Below are 22,540 nucleotides of genomic sequence, written 5' to 3'. Positions count from 1 at the left end.
AGACTTATTTGCGATTAGCTGGAGAACGATTTTGATCATTCATGGAGATGAGCATCAGGCCAAACAGAGAGAGAAGATATATTGGAGAATGGAGACCACCTAAATCTAAATTCAAACGGGAAGGAGTTGGTTCACAATTTCACCGGAGGGTTATAGGGATTGGAGTGGATGAAACGTTGTTAAAGAGGTAGCTAGGTACGTTTCCGATCGTCGATCGACTAGGAGCTGTCATGCATGCTCATACTCATATGCAGCAGTCAGGACTCCACACACAGTCCACACCACATGCATGATCGTCGTCCATTGCTGGTCCCCTGCTGCTCCTTTATTTTTTTTCTTGTTTCTTTCTCTATCTATTTATCTATTTATCTATCTATTTGCACACCCACACCATCTATTTATCTATTTCCACTTTTACATTTGTGTCTCCCTCAACCAGTTGTTTCTGCTGCTACGAACATAACTTTTATTGCATCCACACCGCTTTAATCGTTGTTGTTTCACTACCAACCTGTTACAACTAAGAAAAAAAAAAAACGATTCATTGATTTGATTCCCAGCTCCCAGCCCCAGCTGAGCTGAGCTAGCCCGGCCGCCCCACATCCACTGGGAATCTGGGATTCAACATCGATCCAACAAATACAATACTACTAATTAATTAATTGTCCTTGCTTTGATGTGGATAATAAATATAACATGCATGTGTTGTATTAATCACATTGGGATGGTTTCAACGTGTAACAAAAGAGCCCGAATCTGCTGCCAGCATATAGCAAGGTAACAAACTGACAATACCGCATCCAACCCATATATCAGGAACATCTCTCCTACTACTTGTATGTTACGTTCATCATAACTCATGGAGTGATGTTCCTGATGCGTTTGGCTGGATGCCGTGTTAATACACTTTTTTAATGTCACAGTTGATGCATACCACAATATTGCAACAGTATCATCATCAGAAACACCAAATTGATAGGAGCTGCTGTTGTAAGCCCCCCCCCCCCGCCTCATGCCATCATGTGCCACATTCTAAAATGATAAAAAACAAGGACATTTTTCTGATTTGACAATATTCTCATATAGCAAAACTTTTTAATTAAAACTGGATCACTTTAAATGATGCCTAGTCGATCACTAGTCGGTACATGTCATGTTCTATTTGAAAAAAATGTTGCACCCTCAGAGCATTGAGGTTAGGTTAGCATTCTTTTAGAGCATGAAATCTCTTCAACTTTGTGATTAATTTTAAGAATCAATTTTTAGGTTTGAATATAATTTATACAAAGTGTTGGAACTAATTCTTTTTCTGAGCTAAAAGCACTTTCTTAACAACTCTTGGAAGCTAATAAATTTAACTTAAAAAAAAAAAAAACTTATGGTTCAAACAGCGATTCTTTGGAATTGAACCGTAACCAAACTGCTGATTGTTCTAAAACATAATGGTTAAAAAAAGAATTGACCAAAAGAGACCAAGAGGGTGTTATCGTCAATCATGAACGTAACTCTTGTAACAATGAAATGAACCGTCTTGGATGAATTATGTCTAGTTGAAGCTTCTAGCCAGCTGACCTGTGGCTTTATTTGGCCCCACTAATTCTGAGTTTAACAGCCTAATTAATTTAACTGGGCCGACGCCCAGTTATTATAGCATATGCATATTCTGAATCTGAAACCAAGGTTTTACATCGATCACAATTCACATACGTTCCCACGTATCCCAGGCCATGGCTTTCATTGCACAGTAATGAAAAGAGTATAAATGGCGAGCCCACCGGTGAATAATGTAATAGTCGTCCAGTTCTTGGACCATCTCATCAGTTATCACCTTTACATTCAACCCATGTAGTGCATACGATTTGAATATCATGTAAAAAAAAAAGAAAAACGTTGGAGTTGTGCTTTTAGGCATTTGAACGGACGGCCATTTGTGGTTGTTGTTGGCAGTCATTCAATTTTGGAATTTTTGAAGTGGCATTTCATTGTCAAATTTATGACACCAAGCCCATCGCAGCTAGTTTACCAAAATGAAATTAAAAAGCCCATGGGAGCTCTGTACCCTCATAAGTCATATTCATATATCCTTCATTTTTCATTTTTTTTTTTTTGCTTTACTACTAATTGAAAATGAACCTTTTTCAACCAACGCGTGGGTAATACTAAATCAAACAAAAAATAATAAATAAAGAAAAGGCCTGCATTTTATTTTTGACCCCCACTTACATTTGCACAGTGAGGTTACTATCTTATAAGCTTACAAAGTTGGGCCAAATAATCATGTAGAGTCGATTGAGCAATGGACAAAGATTAAAGTTTAGTGGCTTTCCAACCTCAAAAGAAAATTAAAAAGCAAAAAAGGGCTTTGCGTCTAGTTGTAAAGCCGTTCTATGTAAAAGGTAAAGGTCCACCGGACTCTGCTGAGTGCTGCATGCTAAGATGAAGAAAGCTGGAGATTGCTCTCCATTTTTTCTGCAAAACACTGAAATTTCTCTTCTTTCAAGGGGATAAGTTGGAAGAAAGCAATAATCTCTTCAATTCTCTGATCAAGCCAAATAACTATGTGGGTGGGTTCTACATACATAACACAACCACATATTTAAGTGGATTTCAGCACTCATATGCTGTCTCCATGAATATGTACCCTGGTGATGGTGAATAGGGGTGAGCAAATGGGTTGGTTTTACTTGAAATTAAATGGAACCTAAACCTCAAATTGGTCTTAAACTGACCCTATCCAATAGGTCTGGTTTCAAATTCTTGGAGCCAACCACCATTTAGGATGATTTTAAGATTTAAGTGTTGATTTAGCCTATTCAAGCTTACCTTGAAATAAACCCTTAAATATTTTTGGGGATATGAAGATTTGAACCCAAGCACTCATGGTTATAAAGGCCATGGTCTCATTTGACCATTGAGTTACTTAAATTATTCAATCACTTGTTTTTATTTTAATATTTTAATGTGTACAATAAGTAATGTAATAGGTAATATTTACAAAATTTAAATTTAAGTTATATGTTTTGAACCATATAATGATAATCTACATATTAAATTACTCGATTTAATCATTAAACATAATATAAGTTCTAAAATATATATTATAATTATTGAAAATCAAGTTCTTAAGAAACAAATCATTAAAAAAAGGGTTTTTAAGGAACATTCTTCTTGGAGTAAAGAAAGAATAAGTTCTACAGGTAGATCCTAGAATCAACCATGAAACCACCAAGGCCAAAACCAACCCTAAAACTAACATTCATAGGATAGATTCCAGTTATAAAAACCTAAAACCCACTCCTACAAGATATATAAGTTCTAGATTCTGTCATAAATCAACTGAACTGATCCATACTCATGAGGGCCGCTGATATACGAGATTGGAATTATATATTCTGTGGACGCTTGATTAGCCAATTCATTTAGATGGGCCTTACGTGCCTGCCTGCCCATCAACTAATTACAAATAACCCATGAACCCAACCGTCTCGATGGCTCCAAGGTTTATGTTTGGTAGAAAGGTGTTCTTAAGTGTTATGACAAATGGGCCCACCTTAGACCCAATAATCAACAAATTCATGCAATAATTAGGAATGGGGTTCCCACTCCGACCTATCAAAGTGGTAGCAACATATGGAGTGTTATTACTTGTTATTGAGGTTAAATAATTATACTAATTTATCAGTCAAGAAGAACTTTGTTTTGATTTAAAATTTTGGTTTTGGCATTTTGCTCTTTGACTGATGTCAGAAGCTTTTTACTGTCTTTTCTATCTTAAACGGGTAACCATTTCCATTTGATGTGGGTTTTAGTATTTTTGGTGGGTCAAACTCAAGCCTGGAATAACCCGCTGAAACTATGGGATTCTGAATTGTGGGTTTTAGTATTCAGGTAGGATGTGCCTTAAACAAAATTAGCATTTAGTTATAGGTTTGGTAGGTTAGGGTTAAACGGGCTGGATTGCGAGCAAGCTTGATCCAAGTCCAACTATGCAAAGTTTTGTAAGGTTGAGGACTTGAGATTTCTAACCTGATATCCCCTCAACACTGTTTCAATTTTGTTTTGTTTTGTTTTATTTTACCCTCGGATTGTCAGGGTTATGTTTTCTTCTCAATATGCAGCCGACCATTCTTTGATGTGGGATGATGTAATTGGTCAGTATAAGGAAATAATACATGGTATGGGCCAAAGTGCACTCACTCTACATAAGGTACTATTTCGATCTCATCTAATTGTTAGTCCATTTGCATTGTCCAATGTATAGACTAAAATGGAAGAAGAGAATGCGGCACTGCCATCAGGGGTCGTGTGGCCCATCTGTCCCAGGAAAAGAAAAAAGAGAGACTAGAATGAAAGAAGGAAAATTCCTACCAACCAATACAACTGTAAAGGCTAGATCCCCTCTTGAACCATGTCCATGTTTTTGACTTGTTTAGACTAAAATGCATGTCGAGGTCAGGTCATCACACTCATCATCGGCTTTTTTTCTCATCAAATAGCGATTCCATTTTGGTTACTGGGTCTACAAGTTGTGAATTGTGATCAAGGATGAATGAAGCTGAGCTCCATTATTTATTTTGGCCAAAAATGACACAAGGAAAACTGCCTACCAACTACCATTGCAAAAGTAAACAATCCCCTCTTGAAATTTACAGAACCATGTATCTTGGTTTCTCAGTTGGACCAACCCACGAATCTACCTTCTTTCATTGCTATAATGGTTATACTGGGTTATGCTTATGATAACAGAAGGGCCAGATTTTCCCTATAAGGTATATCTGCTTTGGATTGACTCTTACAATTTCTAGCATAAAGCATAATCATCATCATTGCATACCACTCCCCAATACTCGATAACTGGCCTGGGTCACCCAAGGCCAACAGAAGGGTCCACCGGCTGGCACCCCCTTGGGCTGTGGCCAAGCAACGGGCTCCCAAGGCCCAACCCAAAACCAAACAACTGGATTGTTTGTAATGTGTAGCCTGGAAATATCACAATAATGAAGAATCCGGCGCTGCGTTAATATATATATATATATTGCATTCAACATCATTTTGTAGACAAACAGGTATAAGAAAAAAATTTAATCATTACAACTAACATTTAAAGAAATAAATAAGAAGCTGAATGATGATAAAGAAACCAAACCAAGGACCTGTTTGTCTACTGTTGATTAGGCGTCACAATGAAGTTATGAAGAAAAGCTAAATGACTCCGTCCTGTATACTTTCATAAGTCATAACCAACCTTTTCTTTCTTTTTTCTTTCCCTTTTTTCTTATGATTCTTATCTTCTTTTAAAGAGTTTTTCTTGTCTTTTTGTGGACCCTCCAGACCCCAGTCCAGTCTTGGCTTCAACAAACGCTTATTGGACCTTTCCCCTGCACAGTTCACACTTAGACACTTCCTATTTATCCTCCTCCTTTCTCACTAGTCGCTCGCTCTCTGTATCGTTCGTTAGACTGAAAACCCGAGAGAGAGAGAGAGAGCGCTTTATCTCCGATGGGGAATTACAGGTTTAGGTTATCAGATATGATGCCAAATGCCTGGTTTTACAAACTCAAGGACATGGGCAGGATCAGGAACCATATCATCAACTCTCACCCAGTTAAGAAAAAGCAGCTCAATAGGACGACATCACCGCAACCAAGCCAACCAAAGCAGCAGCAGCGGCAGCATCAACAACCTCCCTTCTCTCACGGAAGACGGTCTTACTACTACACCACCGATCCCTTCATGGCAGACAGATTATACAATTCACCCACAAATACAAAAGCCTTGGACAACCATATCCCTGACCCTGAGCCACCAAGAAAATCGTCCAGGAGAAAAACCAAGAGAAGAACCATGAGGTCCTCTTCCAAGCTTGTTACTTCCTCTGTTTCCGCCGGTTGCAGCTGTCGTGCCACGTTTGACTCCGTCTGGACCAAGTCTAATTCTACCCCAGACTATTCTTCTCCTCTTGAGAGCTCCCCCGACCCTGACTTCCATGAATCACTGTTATCCGAATTCTGCTGCTCTGACCACGTAGTCCCTACCGACCCATTCCACGGATTAGGCTCATGGTCTAGCTCTCGCTGTTGTAGGGTCAATCCTTCGGCCACTGATATCATCATTGATGCGAAGGACAAGTCCTTTACTAGAGATTTTGATAAACTTGATAGGTTTGATTCGTTTGCACAGCTTGAACTGTCCCCAATTTTGACCAAACCTGCGAAATTTAGCGATATGATCCGGGACATGAAGAAGAAAGATGCCACTACTGAACCCGCTAAATTTAAAAGATATTCTACTAAATTGGAGGAGACAAAAGAGCACAGGTCTCTCTCCGTCAAGGTGGTCAAACATGAACATGTCAAGGCTCTCAAAGAACAGAGGATCAGCCCTCCTCCGCGAAGACAGTTGCCGGTTTCTCCCGGATTTAAGCTCCGAGCAAATTCTCCCAGAATTGCAAGCAGGAAGATTCAGGCCTATGGTCGGAAGTCTGTGTCGTCCACTCCGAGCTCGAGATCACGGAGGAAGAGCCTGTCGGAGAGTTTTGCAGTCCTCAAGTCCTCGTTCGACCCACAAAGGGACTTTAGGGACTCAATGGTGGAGATGATTGTGGAGAACAACATCCGGGCATCAAAGGACTTGGAAGAACTACTCGCCTGTTATCTTTCATTGAATTCTGACGAGTATCATGACCTCATTGTTAAAGTATTTGAGCAAATCTGGTTTGGTCTCACCGACATTCGATTGTAGTAATTCGTTCGTCCAAAAATTAGAAAGAAAAAAAGGTGTATAATCCTATATAACGGTCAATAAACTTCACTAGTTTTATCTAAATATTTTCTCTCAGAATTTGGGTTCCCTCGTGCATTTGAATCTCACTCAATTAGCAAATGCGAATTCCAAAAATCATACCATCAAAATCCTGAAAATGGATGACGTAACGATTAGTTGCAATGCTCATTACATTTACATACTTGTTCGCTAATATTTGTCCGTAGTTCTCAACTGGTTCGATTTGATCTCCCTGTGTCTGTATCTGTGTCTGTTGTCTGTGTGGGGTTTTAAATTGTAGAAAATACAGTAAATGGTCGCCTCTCTTTCTCTTTTCGGCATAAAAACAGGGCTTCGCCATTGAAACCTCCAGAATAAATAATTAGTAAAGAAAAAAAGAAAGATAAAAGTTGCATATGCATGTTGTTGAATGTGCTTGTTATAAAGACGAAATTTTTTTCCAAGCCCCCCCCAACAAAAAAAAAAAAAAAAAAAACTGCAAGCTCCAGTTTCTTTCTGTGCTTTAACTACCGAAAAAGACAAACGAGTGTGGCCGCATTTTACGTCAAATACCATTAATTTCCCAGACACCGACGGATTTGTCATTTGTATCCTTTCTAAACCAAATCAGAACGATCCAACAAAACAAAATACTGACTTCAAATTAAACTCCTTAACCCTGATTCTTGAACCGGGTTATCTCAGTCAGAAAACCTTGTGCTGGTGCATTATGTTTATGGGTTTCACATACCCTAATTGAGGTTTGTGAATCCACGCTACACATTTAAAATCTGTTGTCATGTGGTCAAAAGATAAATTTAAACTTTTTTCCATGACAATTTTTAGCTTTCTCCGAAGACTAGACTGCCATTCTTTGTGTTTTAAGTTTTAACCTCAGTGCCACCCAGTCGAGCAACACAACTTCAAGAGGTATATAGGACCAAATTGAACGAATCCGAGCATTCAGTAGGTTGGTTTCGGTAAACCACTTGGAAATGCTGGATGATGTTAGATACTCAAAATGATTTATTCATGGAGAGTTGATCTTGGCATATAAATGGTTGGATCTTGACCTTTCACACGGACGGACAACCTAGATCAAGTATTTGATGCCAACACATCAATTAAACGGTTGAGATCAAAAGCTGAATTTGGAAAACCCATAGAGGCTAGAGCATAGACCAGATCAAATTAATCATTGGATTTGTAGTCTGAGTTATTTTTGGGACATTCAGCTAGACCGAATTCATTAATCTAAAGGAAGTAGGCCTCAAAAAGAAAAGAAAAATGTGAATGAGAAAATTGGCCGGGTTATCTCTGTTCCTCAAAAGACCCTGCATTGGTGCGTTCTGTTTGTGGCGTCCAGGTCCAGTGCTTTCTTCTAAAGATACTCCAAGGGCACAACACAACGGGTCTCTGAACCAAAACATATGTGGAGTTGTGTGAACCGGTAAAACAATTCAAATAAATAGTACAGTTTACTGACAGCTTCTTCCTCGAAAGTTCAGTTTTCCTCCAAAAGAAGATGCCCTTTAAGGTACACCCATGAAATCCTTTTCCATTTTTAATCTTTATTCAAAGTTTTACAGGTTTCTAAACAGTTATAAAGTGAGATTAAGAAAGCTACCCATCTAAAGAAGCAGAATAAAATTGTCAAAAGAAAATGTAATCTGTGTAATTCCAGAGTTATGGGGTTGACAAACAGTGAGAAAACTATGCTTGGATTCAGAACAGGCTAAAGATTAAAAAAAAAAAAACGAAGGAAACTTGTCAAAACATTTGAAATCACAGCACAGTAGAGCAATGGAATTTCTAAAATAGAATTCATATGGTTATGAGTAAGCCCTGTAGTCTATTATGAGCAGGGTACAGAATACAGAAGCTTTTGATAAACCCCAAAAAGAATTTCAAGAAGCATTTTGAATTTTCAAATCTTTTCTAAAGCTAAAGCCTATCAGAGCTATCCAAGAATTCCAAGAATTGTAGAAGGTCCCAAGAATCAAGAAAATCAAGACAGTTGTAACTGAATGAAGCTGATGTTGCAATACAAGTCGGTTCACCTCTGTATCTATGTTTCAGATTGAATGTAAGTCATTTTTTCGCCCCCAATCCATTTTGTCAAGGTTGTTTAATCATATAAAAAAGCTAAAGTTACTTCGAAGAATTTTAAACGAGTGTATCTTAAAACCTCAGATTTCTGAGGTGAACTGGAGTCTACTTATTCCAAAATACAAAGTAGAGAGAATTTCTCGCGAGAACGTGCAAAGTATCAGTCTGCTGCAATGAGAAAGTGGTGGAATATGGTAGGCTACGCGTGAGAGGACAGAGGAGAGGCCGGAGCTTGAATGCTGGACGGGGCAATCAATCATACTTGGAGAAGTGTAACAGCTACAATCTACAAAGATTAAGAAGCAGTTCCGTTTATATGACAATGCAAGCACAGGAACTACACTAGACACAAGTGGTGTCTGGTGTGGTGTCCATCCATTACTGTACTGAATCTACTGATGTAGAAGGAAGAAAAGAACACGATGCATCACCACCTCTCGAGTTTCGATATAAAACCACCAATTTATGAAATCCACGCTAGCTAGCTTCTAAACGTCAAATATTAGGTGGGTCCTTGGAAATCTTTGATGGGATTCACTTCTCTTACGGTGGTCTTATCAGAAATCCGATCACAGTTTTATTGCAAATGTGTTAGTTCAGGGGAAGGGGAAGACAACCCTTGTCTTGCAACTTCACAGCATTGGCCATTGGGTTTGGATCCATCTCCAATTAGCCACCCCCACCAGAACATTGAGTGTTGTGCAAGAGATGTAATTAATTATAAAATAGATAAGTGTGTAGAACTGTAGATATAGAAAATGGGAAATGAAATAAAAATCGGGGGAGATTTGAAAGGGAAAGCAGCACCGATACGAATGTCGTTTTTTTCTCCGACAAGCGGAGATGAGATACCAGAGAGCAGGAGGCATTCACCATTCCCTTGTTTGTCGTCCATGGCGCATGGAATTTGCGGCCGATGAGAGATAATTAATTAGAGGTTCCCACTTCCCAGACTCAGACCGCGCGTCAAACAGGCAAGCAGAGGAAGGAATATAACTAAAGGGGGAGAGGCCGGAGAGCTGGAGTAATTTATTGGGTCTCAGACTCTCAGACTCCGCCCCGGATGCGCGTAACGTAACCTAATCAAGAGCAACATACGTTTGTTCTTGGTGGGGGGCCCACTCACTACATCAACAACTTTGATTTATTCCCAAGCCCCAGCCCACTAAGTAATTTTTATTGGTGGGGCCATTACAGTGAATCTAATGCTATGATTTTTTTTTTTGTTTTTTTTGTTTTAGCCCTGCGCTACGATTGAACACACGGAGTTCACATCCGCTGTAATCCTAGTCGCTGCAACACCTTAGTCCTTACAATCTCAAATTAGTAATTACTCAACACAAACACGCCACCAGTGAAGTGAAGATCCAAAATAGCACGTGAACTGCAATTTTTTATTATTTCCATGTCTGCATATGCTGGATCTGGACTGGAATACTGGTTGCCGGTGTATCCCCCAATCCCGTGATGCTTTATTTTGACCCCTAAAATGGAGTGGCCCAGGCCCAGGCACTTGCATATTCATGGATTTGTACTTCCTTTCCCATGGGTCATGGCCTATTTTGACCCCTAAAATGGAGTGGCCCAGGCCCAGGCACTTGCATATTCATGGATTTGTACTTCCTTTCCCATGGGTCATGGCCTCATGGGCCTAATGGCTTCTAAATTCCGGCTTTGACCCTAATAATAGTTTTCCTGAGTACAATGACTTGAGCAAAGCTTTACTGAGCAGGTTTCCACGGTCCAAGAACCAAGGATTACATTCATTAGGGGTAGGTTTGTGGTTTGTGGTGCCCCCAAATAAACCACACATCTTTCTAGGATCGGATTTTGGTATCCACCCATCTTTGAAATATTGGATAAAGACCAAACTTGTATTTTAATTTTACCAAGACGTGAGACTAGGCTTCTCCGGTAACCACCAATCAAACCTAATTAAGCATTAGCATAATTCAACTCAACTCAGACTTAATTCTAATTATGTGGGTTCAATTATACGATTTCTGTCATATCGTTATGTTTCATCAACGTCCATGGATAATATTTATTAATATTACCTCTGAAAATATAAATAAATAGAAATAAGACATTGAGATAAACCAACCAACAGAAAAGCCAATTTACTACAGCTTTTCTGATTCTCTTTTTCGATGGGGGAAGGACAGAATGTGAAATGAGTACATAGTCATATAGGCAGATAGTAATCCAGAGATTGAATTACAAATGCAGTATGTTGAGAGTGAGAGACTGGAATGGATTATGGATGCACTGTGCATAGTATGGAAATTGAATGAATTAGGATCTTTAAATTCTTGGCTTTTCTTTTCAACAGTCCTACCAACTAACATCTTTTGACTCAAGCAAGAAGCAACGGTGGGGTATGGCATTGGTATGGACTACAGAAATCGCACAGCTAGAGAACTCGTCCTTCCAATTTTAAAATAGTATCCAATATAATACACACGGGATATCGTCCTCTCAACTGTCTTATTGTATCCAGTCTTTCTCTTTTATTGAATCTGTATAGTTGAATCTGATCTGATGCCAGTTCTAGCTATTAATGTATTATGTATTGTCCAGGAAATCCGGTGGTTTCACAACTTCTCAAGGTCCCTTCACGGTCACGTGATCAAGGATATTTTGTGGCTGACATAAACCTTCGATGAGGTCGTGTTGAATTTCATGCCCACATCATGCATGTAATTTTTATCTTTTTATTTTGGTTTTGGTTTTTAATTAAGGATATTTTGTGTCTTTAATTAAGGATATCTTAATTAAATTTGACTTTTAACAGAAATAGCTAAAAATCAAACTGAAAATTTTGGTTTTGGTTTAATTTTTATCTTTTTATTTTGGTTTTTAAAATTTTAGTTTAATCAGTTCGGTTTTTAATCGAATAAATTGAATGTTCACCCCTATCAGGTATGGTATTTCTGTTAAATTGCTATGATAAGTCAGTGAATTGTTATAGCATTTTAGAGTTCGTTTGGTTTGCAGTTAGAATCAGAATTGAAATTTGTGCTGGCCCATTTGGTTCAAATGGATATCAGAATTAGAATTGAAATTAGAATCGGTTGGAATGGATTCTCATTCCCAAAGGAGGAGTGGGAGTAAGGCCCCATTCGCTTTTCAATAAGTTATTTACCTGAGTAAACGCAATTATCTAGATAAGTTTTTCCTAAAAAACACTTACCCAAGTAAGTGCATTTACCCATGTTCTTTTATTTCTCAGGTAAATAAGGCAACGACCATTTTAGCCATAGAAATCCATTATTAAAATGGGTGTTTTTGTCCTATTCAAGTATAGATTCTGATTTTACCCATCTAGGAGATGGATATCACTTTCCTAGGTAAGTGATACCTAGGAAAATAAATTTTTCATGGTCTCTGCATTAATCTGAAAAAAGAACATGGGATTCTTGGTCAATAGGAACCAAAATCCCATTGACCAACTTTCCCCCTTTCCAAATCCAAAAAAAGAATGCCCCCTGAAAGTCATTCCCTCCTATAGAAAATGTCATTCCACCAGGAATGGGAATTAGATTCTGATTCTACCCAATCAAATGGTTGAAATCAATATCTATTTGTAAAAATTAAGATTTTGTAATTTTTACAAACAAATCATGAATTGTTCTAATTTTGTATTACCTATTTTTTACATTTTACCCATTTCTTTTAACCAAAATCAATATATATATATATATATATTGTTCTTCTTGTTTCCCTAATTATACCACCAACATTAATGTGTATGCACCTCCCGAATATGCAAAACCCTTCAAAGTAATTCCAAATGTATGTTGGCTTCATGCAATTAATTGCATCCTGCTTAAGGACCATTAGTTTTTACCTGAAAACACATGGTACATTAAAAAAGTCCACTACCATTACATTTTAATAGTATTATGATTAATTCATTGCTTAACTTTTGTATTACATTGCAGCTTTACCAGAATAAAAGTAAATTGTACCATCTAATAGTACCAAAATAATTGCAGAAAGAAAATATTTTGCAGCGAAGAAACTGGCAGCGGATTTTCATTGTCTTTGGTTGATCAAATCAAGAGAAATGAGCAAAATTTTGGTTTTATATGGGCTTGTCAAAGTAATTTATTTATGGGTTTGGACTTGAGTGAGTAGTACATCCATGAGATGAAGCAAAGTTGATCTGGGACCCTCCAAAATGTGCCAAATGGACTGGAATGCACATGAAGTTGGCCTTATTATTGGCTTCATTTGTTAGAAAAAAGGCACAAAACCACACAATTAATGCTATGTACCTATAGCTGCTACTTCAGCAATTGCTATATATATGTACCTATTTGTCTGATATATATAGATAGAGTGATTTGTACTCTTTTTTATGGAGCAGTGGTTTGCACCCTTGGTCCCAACTAATTAAAGACATCTGAATGATTTGTTAGTTGTAACCAGCCAATCCAATTGACAATTGCCACCCAATTTGATGTTAAAATAATTAAACTTGGCAGCTGCATGCTTCCTTAATTCCCTTGCGCTTTACGCCAAGCATCATCTATGGTCTAACTAACAACACTTCGAGAAATTTTAAGATAGAATCAGATCATCAGGAGTGAGGGCCATTGAACTCAATAATTAAGAAACTGCCTCTTCTTATTCTTGCCAACTTATGCATTTCTTGACCATGTAAATGGCCTAGGCCTAGAATAAAGATAAGTATGGCCAACAAATGTAATTCAAATGCAATTTAATATCGGAGGAGACTGTAGTTGAGATTCCACTCATAAAAACATGACCTTGTGAATTTGCATGCATCATGAACAGCATGCTAGAAACAAGTGAGATAATGACTGTTTTCACAGTAATATAATAGACATTCGATCGTCATACCGTTAATTGCCAACACCCAACAGAAAAGATTACCCTGAAGCTGATTGCTATACTTGTCCCATAAAATAAATAGAAAGAAATCAAGGTAGACCCACCCATTCACCATGATTTTTCTTTTTTCTTTTTTTCTTTCTTTCTTGAATCTTGAATCATTCAGAATGAATATGCTGGAGATGAGGACGGCAATTAACTCATTTGTTGACTTTAGCTCTATGGAGCAGTAGGATGAGCACATCCCCTGTCCACAAAATGGGAAAAAAAAATCAACTGAAAAGGGTATTTTTCTATTTTAACATATGCAGATAATAGAAGTTAAATATTTAGGATATAATTAGGGAGACATCTCACAAGTTAAAACTAGGCTATTAGAGTCCTTTCCAATTGATTTTGTGGGACTCTATTCTCTCCCTCTTCCCACTAACACAAGGTACTTGATGCATCATGGTGGTAGCCTTGAATTTAGGTGGACCAACAATGCATGACATTTCAACTAACACCTCCTATGCAATATATTGCAGACAATCATATCTTCTTTCAAATAGCTCTCTTTGTTTCTGTCTATTTTTTATTTCTTCAAGAGTGATATAAATCTAAAAATATTTCACATGCAAGATGGTTTACAGCTCCAAGAAAATACTATAAGTCATGGTCCTTGTAATAGTGTAATTAAGTTGATCTGATCACTCCAACTTGTTTCTTTTTTTTTTTTTTTTTTTTATACATCTTAAAACAGCATAATATAAGCACAGCACTGAATCTTCTATTATTTGGTTTGTAGCTCCCCGTGAGAATTAATGAGAATGTGAAGTATATAATATTATTTGTAGGTAAGGACTAAGGACAACAAATAGAAAGCTCCAACAGATACACAGTTCCATAGTTGGAACTCGGAAGATTCAAAATTATTTATATTTGTCTGCTTATTTATAAGCGTAGCAACATTATTTATTTAGCCCCACCTAGCTAGGAGGTGAATGCTAAATGTTTTGGCGGATTCAATACTGACCTTTTTTGGACTTTTTCAAGTTGCGTTGCCTATCCGATAGGGTGTTAATTGGATTGGATTTGGTCCAATCCGATCTATATCAATGTGAGTCTATTATAAATGGATCAGGTTTAATCTAATTCAATGAATGTTTTGAATCAATTTGGACCGATCCAATTCAATGTCTGAATTGTCTAATTTGTTCAAATTTATTTTGATTTAGATTGATTTTAACCCAAACTCAATTCATTGACACATATATTCTTATCTTATATCAATGGATTAAATATTGACTTAATCCAATATAAATTTGTTACAAATGGATCAGGTTCAATACAATCTAATAAATATTTTGGACCGGATTAGTCTAATCCAATATATCTTAATGATCCATCCAATCCATCCAAATTGATTTTGGTCTGGACAGAATCCAATCCAAAATCGGTCCATTGACACCCTTACTATCCGATATAATGTTGGGACTAAAGACACGTTATTATGTATAAAAGGAAACAAAATGTCTTCCAAGGATTCTATGTTAATTAAGGATCTGAGTAAGAAAAGAATGCCTAGTTATGGACTTTGTTGAAGATAGTGTCTTAATCTTATTTCTAGAAAGCTTCAGCCTTCAGGTATAAGGACTTAAACCTCTCAACGGGTTTCTAATGGTTATTTTCATTACTTAAGTATGCAATAAGAGTTATTGTTTTGTTGTGATTAGAAAAGCACAAATGCGAACAACCTGGGCAATATAAAATCATTAATTAAGGCTCAGTTTGTAAGTTTGGAAGGAGAATACAAATATAAATGCAAAACTTTGTATTTTTATACTATTTTGTATGTATTTATACTGTATACATTTGTATTTGTACTCCTTTCAAACGAAAACAAAAAAAGGCAAGAAAATGAACGTGGAAAAAGAGGCAGAAGACCTGTATCTAATGTCAAATTGGGGTAGATAATATAATATTTCGCGTTCCTGGTATTTGGGTGACCAAATTTAAATTAAAAATAATGGCGATGATTAACTGTAGAAAGCATACATGGTTATACAAAATCAAGTTACATTATATAAGCATAATGAATTAATGAGTCTGCCAATATAACATTCAGTTCTGTATAATTTACCAACCCACTCAGGAAGAATAAAAGGTATAGACAACAAAATCCATACAAATATACTCAAAGTCTCAAACAACAATGCTCCAACCTGTATACCATTCTTATTTCAAAAAAAAAAAAAAAAAACTGTATCCCATACATCTCTCTCTCTTTAGCAACTATTTGAGGTAAGAACCCAAGACCAATTAACAAGTATATATCTCTGTATCCCTTTCTTTCATGCAACAATTCCAGTATTCACAACACAGGCAGATATCGGCAGAAAAGCTCCCACCCATTGGCATTATTTTCTAGTAAATCTAGAAGAGATATATGAGTAGAAAATATAAAGGAAAGCAATGGCTAATGCTATGAAGATTTGATCAACTATGGATATGATCCTTGTACTCTGACTGATATTACGATTTAGAGATACCGGCAAATGCATAAATTCTATGGAGGAGTAGCCATCAATATTTGGGTTGAAGATTGGTAACCAAGTCACATGTTTGAAATATCCATTGCTCCATTCCTAGGGCAACAAAAGGAATTCACATGGTTAGATTTAGGAAACAAGATATTCCCTACCAATTTTAAAGATCTAGAGCTGTTAAGAGTGCGCATGCTCAGGGTCATCCTTATAGATCTCTTCACTAGCCTTAGAGCCTTAGGCACCATCCAATTATATCATCTTCAGATCTTAGCTCTAGCAGTTTTGGCCCACGATAAAATTGAGCCGGACTTGAACTTTAATGGGTTTGGGCTCGCCTTATCTTGGCTTGATCCTCGTATAGGCACTTTTCTCTTACATAAATCTTGGGCTGGGCTCTTTATCTATATCCCTTAAATAGTGGGCTTTTAGTACCCTTTCTTGCATATATGTCTACCCAACTGCGAAAAAAATATCATTTACATATGTATGCTAACACACATAAATTATGTCTAAACAACTGAAGTGTTAAGCCAGCTCAAGCTCATCCAAAGATTGTTTAACTAAAGGACCTTAATCATAGAGATCAGGCTCAGCTGGTAAAAAAATAAAACAAGATCTCACCTGGGTCAGCCCATTCTTCATTTAAAAATGGCAATTCATACACTTTTTACAACTTACTTATGGAAGGCATCATTATTCATAAGTGCCTTGTAAATGTTAACCTAAGAAATCTGAACCACTTCATTTCATTGCCTATTACTTAAAACAACATTAAATAGGATTAAAGGTTGTTATCTATTTTATTTATATCGCTGTTGGCCACTTATACCGTTAATAATTTTTAATCCTTCATAACTTGTAATTTTTTTCACATAATCAATATTAGGAGCATATTTTCAGGCTGCTTTAAATAAAATAGGTTCTTTATTTTATTTTATTTTTTAATGTCATTCGAATCCGCAATTGCCTTACCTAAAGTTTATTGTTTGTTTCTCCATGAAATAAAGGCAAGAAAACAAAAAAGAAAAACCTTTCAGACTGAAATATTTCAGCCACTATTTCTATCTCTTCTACAACAAGAACTTAATTTGTTACTGGCCGCCTCTGAATGGCAAAGTAAAAGGGGAAAAAATGCAGCTCAAAACATTTCAAGCTAATTAAAAGAAAAAAAGGTTTTCCGTTTGTGTTTGAAACGCAGCCTAAATGAATTCACCAAATTAAAAATTGTAAACGAGTTCATTTTCAGGAAAATTTGAATAAAAAGAGTGCTCTGTCTGAAATTGGAATGGACGCGTTTTTGAGGCCCACAAGCCATATACCACGGAGAGCCAGCCGCAGCTCCGTGGGTTTGATCCCTCACCTCCGCTATGGGTTTGATACCATTTCAACTATCAGGTAAATTGATGCTTTAGGCCATTCCTAGGTCGAAGATTATACCCACAAGCCCATATATCCAGCCATCCTTGTGTCCTTGACCAAGAAATTAAAGAAGAGAGATTATATCTTATAAAGCTAAATATAGTAAGCGAACCGAAAATGCTGATACTACGTACCTCAAGTTGTTTCCCAATGGTGACAACAATGGTGTCAGCGCCGGCGGTGAAAGATAAAAGCCCTTGCCTAGTTTGTACATCAATTTCTTGATCGCTGGGATGAAGGTGGAGGCTTAAAAGAGCATGATGATGAAACGAAGTATGTTCTCGTTCTTCTTCATCATCCTCATGGCGTGTTGTTGTTACATTTGGGTTTGCAATAAGTCTGTGGAAGCAGATAACTGAACCTCTCGTGTTGATGCCATCCAGCTGGTGCTGCACTCTCTTATGTTGAAATAGAATCTGTCCCACTGCATCTGCAATGGCTTCAAGTTTGCTTTCAATGTTGTCTATACTTTTGCTGAAATTAATAATGGAGATGAAGAAGTTAGTAATAAAAGCACGTTATTGTGCGAATGGAATGATTGTAAGGAGATTATAGCATAGAATAGAATAGGGGTGTCAGGTTTGGATAAAGTGAATAATGATAGTTGAAATTCTGCATATTATCACACTAAGGCCTTGTTTGCTTTTCGGTAAGTTGTTTATTTAAGTAAGTTTTTCTTATGACACATTTATTCGGGTAAGTGTATTTATCGATGTTCTTTTATTTTTCATGTAAACAAGGTAATGACCATTTTAGCCATAAAAATCCATTATTAAAAGGGGTATTTTTGTCTCACTCAAGTGTTAATAACTTTCCCCCTAGGTGGAAAAGTAATTTACTCACCTAGGATATGGGTATTATTTACCCAGGTAAGTGATACGCAGAAAAATAAACTTTCTCTAATCTCCACATAAATATAAAAAAAGAATATGGTATTCTTAGTCAATGGGAACCAAAATCTCATTGACCAACTTTCCCCCCTCTCAAAATCTGAAAAAAAAAAAAAAAAACTCCCTAAGAGATTTAGAGTAAAGGCAATTTCACATGTCCCCATTGAGCCCTGCCCTACCTCATTCCTATTGGGGCGGGTTTTTTTACTACTGATTGGGGTTTGGGGTGGATTCTAGGAAAACCCGAAACTCTGGGGTTGGGGATAATATTTATCTATCTCGTCTTAATCATATTATAAAACATAATATATATATATATATATATATATATATATATATATATATAATTTATATTATACAATATAAAATAATTCAAGATTAAAAAAAATAAAAATAAAATATATAAATAAAAATGACCGGGGCGGGGCAAGACAAAGTCGGGAATCCCCGTCCCCTACAAAGACGAAGATAGAGTTAGGATTTTTTTTTTAGCTCCACCAGGATTCAGGGCAGGAATTTGAATTCGGGACCGGGTACGTGGCCGGCAAAACCCGGCCCCGCCCCGTTGCCATAGAGGGTCAGCTACAACACTTCACTATTGTTTTAGCTAGAATAGATGCATGCATGCATGTTTCCATCACACCATGCCATGCCAGCGACAAACCATGCTTCACTACTGGGGACGAGTGCTGGCGGTGGCGAGTCTGGCGACGGACTTTGGAGGCCTCTTCTCTTGCTTCTCGTTAATTGAAAATTTTAATTAAGGATGAAATTATTATCCAAGAAATAGATCTAATGTGGGTCGTGGGACCCAATATATGTGAATCCCATGGCTATGTTAGGCGCCATGTGGCAACCATGCATCTTATCGAGGCGTTCCACGTATCAGGACTCCCTAGCAAGTTGCCGTATTCAACAGATAATTTATGAAACCGCAATAAAAAGAACAGAAGAATTTTATAAATAAATATGAAGACTACAGTACTGCCAACTACAATTCTTCAAAGTTTTCGGTCTTTACCTAAATCTCCGATATCTATCGGGACCGATTTCTTCTCGTAGCGTTTCCTTCTTCCCTTCTCCAGCGCAAAACCAGAACAATTCCTCGTGCACTTCCCCGCGTCCATTTAAGTTTCGGTTTATAATTCTTCTTTTCTCTGCCGGGATCTCAGGAACACACTTAGCTTCTAGCAGCATGGATTGTAATTCGTCTGCTGAAATTCCATGACCGATAATCAGAAAAGTGCCAAACTCTGCCGCTGATCCTAATACCTGACGAATTGAATCCTCGTCTTTTGATATTAGCGACCGGAGATCAACCCTTGAAGGGATCCAACTACGTGCATTCTCGGGAAAGCAAAACTCCGGTAGTGTTAGATCGGGGATTTGAAGTGTCCTCTCAAGGTACTCCGATAGGACCTTATCGTCGACTGCTGCTGATCGTGATCCTTTTGCAGTGGCGATGGGTGATGGAGGTGGTGCCGATGAGATTAAACGATGGCGGGTGCGTAGGATAGCCATGGAAGCGTATCAGAAGAGAAGAGAATTATGAGAGGATGTTTACTTTGGGTTTGGGTTTGTTTAGGAAGGAGAAATTTCCACCTATGACCCACCCGTTCGTATGAGCGAAATTATTTTCTGTTTGCGCGGGTTCAACCACCAACAAATAGAGGTTGATCATTCGCCCCAAAGAAAACAGTACTGCTCCACAAGTTTATGAGGGCAGGTCCTACCTACTAGTTACTATTGATCAAGAACGTTCATTAGCGACCGTTGATCTTGTTGTGTGTAGCCGACGTGCAACTTAGCATCCGGCCTTAAGCATTACTCCCCATCACAACATAAAGAAGCCAACCACAACCAGCCGGGAATGGACAGTTGGATGGAAGGCCTCTATCATGATAGGCATAATGAGAGCTTGAAGCCCACGCTTTTCTTGCAGTTTTCTAATCTTAAGCACGCTCGCTCCTGACTGGCTGACTCTACTTTCCCTGAAACTTGAGAAAGTGGGCTGGGCCCAATGTAAGTTGGCTAAACCGAATCGGATCTATTCACAACGAAAATTGTCCCAACACCATCTGTTTCCACACATTCATCATGAGATTGGACCCCATCATAAGACTGGGATCCATCCTGTATAAGATGAGCTGACACAGGTCATATTGAAACCGTGTCGGAACAGTTTTTATTGTGAGCAGATCCGGTCTCGGCTAAACCTGGGGAAATATTTGGCTCCTACTTGGATGACATCTGTCCGACCAACTGTATTTTACATGTTATCTTAGAGTTTAGGACATCAGAGGCAAGGATTAAGATATAGGATACATTATGATTGGATACGTATTCCATGAGTCATACGTATAGTATGATATGTTTTTATATCGGGCTGTATAGTACTGTATCGGTGGATACAGTCTGATATACACGGATACAGAGGCGTATCCGTGTCTAGTTTGATAAAATTGTACATTGAGTACTTTTGGATTGTTTTTTTTCTTTAATATAAATTAAAAATAATATTATGAAAAATGAAATAAATAATTTAAGATTTAAAATTTTTCAAAAAAATTAATAAAAACTAAAAATTATAAAAATAATGTATTTCATCTACTTAGATGATTTATATATTTTATTTTACACATAATTATATGTTCAAAATGAAAAACATAGTTATTATTTGAAAAAATAGTTATTATATAAAAATACTAAATAAGTAAATTTTCCCAACAAAATTAATGGAAAACAGAAAATTATAATTATAAAAACTGAAACAAATAATTTAAGATTTAATTTCCCAAAAGATTTAATAAAAACTGAAAATTATATGAATTTATTTTATCTACCTTAAATAATTTATTTGTTTTATTTTATAATTATGTGTAAAATAAAAATATTATATGTAAAAAATGAAAACATATTTACTATTTTAAAAATAGTTATTATTTAAATAAAAACTAAATTAATAAATATTCTCAAAAATTAATAAAAACTGAAAATTATAATTTAAAAATTGAAAGAAGGATAATTATTGTATAATGTTTGAATGTTCTAGAGTCCCGATATTGTTTATTGTAATATTTCTCTTCATATAACCTATTGAAGTATGCATTTCTCATGTCTTTATATCTTATTCATAGATAATTCAACTTTTAGTTTAGTATTATTAATGTATTTATGTGATTTGTATGCATTTCACTAGCATATCCAAGTGTTTCTATATCTTTTGTTCGTATGTTTTCAAAGTGTACCTGTATCCGTATCTGCATCCAACTTATTCGATACGATACCTGATACCGATACTTCGATCATTGATCAGAGGTTTACATTTGAAAAAAAAAAAAAAAACTCAAGGGGTGGGCAAGTGGCAGATGCTTTCCTCCAACCATTTTGACCTCTATAGTTTGTAGGATGAACAGATTCAAAAGGGGGAAAAAAGGAAAAAAAAAGATTAAGAGGATAAATTAAAAAAAAATGTCCTCATAGTCAAAATTATGACATTGTTTGTTTGCGGTACAAGTATGAATCAGATACAAATTTTGCATCTATTTCTGTTTTGCATCTAATTGTTTATAATTGTAATTTATACTCTTGATACAAATTTTTGTATAATGGTACAAATTTTGCTTTCCAAAAACTGGTGCAAAATTAGCACTAGTTCCTACCTCACTCCCAAACTAAGTAACATAACTCTCATGCCTTCAATCATGTAAGGTGAGAACAAGGATCAAAGTATCAATATCGGATATCTTATCAAACAACTCAGATATGAATGTGCTTTGCAAATACATGGATACAAATGAAAAATATGAAAACGCTTGGATATGCTAGGGAAACATTTATAAATTCCATTATTAATATTAAATTTAATGTCAAATAGAGACAAATAATATATAAATACAAAGGAAATGTATATCCTAATGATATATGAAAAATATGTTACAATTAGTATGGTGGGGTGCATAAATATCATAC

The 22,540-nt window shown here is 36.6% G+C and overlaps 2 protein-coding genes across 2 annotated transcripts; one reads left to right on the top strand and one right to left on the bottom strand.

Moving 5' to 3' along the window:
- Nucleotides 1-5,307: 5,307 nt before the first annotated feature.
- On the top strand, nucleotides 5,308-6,825 carry LOC148868054 (transcription repressor OFP1-like). The gene has a single exon (XM_088968849.1). It carries the CDS (start codon nucleotides 5,500-5,502, stop codon nucleotides 6,739-6,741), a length of 1,242 nt encoding a protein of 413 aa, XP_088824975.1. The 5' UTR covers nucleotides 5,308-5,499; the 3' UTR covers nucleotides 6,742-6,825.
- An 8,947-nt stretch (nucleotides 6,826-15,772) lies between these two features.
- On the bottom strand, nucleotides 15,773-20,202 carry LOC148868053 (2-oxoglutarate (2OG) and Fe(II)-dependent oxygenase superfamily protein). Its single transcript, XM_088968752.1, has 3 exons — nucleotides 19,590-20,202; nucleotides 17,813-18,152; nucleotides 15,773-16,358 (listed from the first exon to the last, which is right to left on the bottom strand). Exons 1-3 carry the CDS (start codon nucleotides 20,087-20,089, stop codon nucleotides 16,131-16,133), a joined length of 1,068 nt encoding a protein of 355 aa, XP_088824878.1. The 5' UTR covers nucleotides 20,090-20,202; the 3' UTR covers nucleotides 15,773-16,130.
- Between the last annotated feature and the right edge of the window lie 2,338 nt (nucleotides 20,203-22,540).

The sequence above is a fragment of the Nelumbo lutea genome, chromosome 2 (genome assembly GCF_056320005.1).
Source record: "Nelumbo lutea isolate HS-2025 chromosome 2, American lotus-T2T, whole genome shotgun sequence".
NCBI lineage: Eukaryota > Viridiplantae > Streptophyta > Magnoliopsida > Proteales > Nelumbonaceae > Nelumbo > Nelumbo lutea.
Note: the sequence above shows the minus strand (reverse complement) of the source record. Positions and strands in the feature narration are given on the sequence as shown.

Excerpts from the sequence above, each read along its gene's own strand:
- LOC148868054 (XM_088968849.1), top strand. The coding sequence starts at position 5,500 with ATGGGGAATTACAGGTTTAGGTTATCAGATATGATGCCAAATGCCTGG.
- LOC148868053 (XM_088968752.1), bottom strand. The coding sequence starts at position 20,089 with ATGGCTATCCTACGCACCCGCCATCGTTTAATCTCATCGGCACCACCT. Across the intron at positions 18,153-19,589 it reads GATAGATATCGGAGATTTAG|CAAAAGTATAGACAACATTG; the intron begins GTAAAGACCGAA and ends TATTAATTTCAG. Across the intron at positions 16,359-17,812 it reads CCATTGGGAAACAACTTGAG|GAATGGAGCAATGGATATTT; the intron begins GTACGTAGTATC and ends TTGTTGCCCTAG.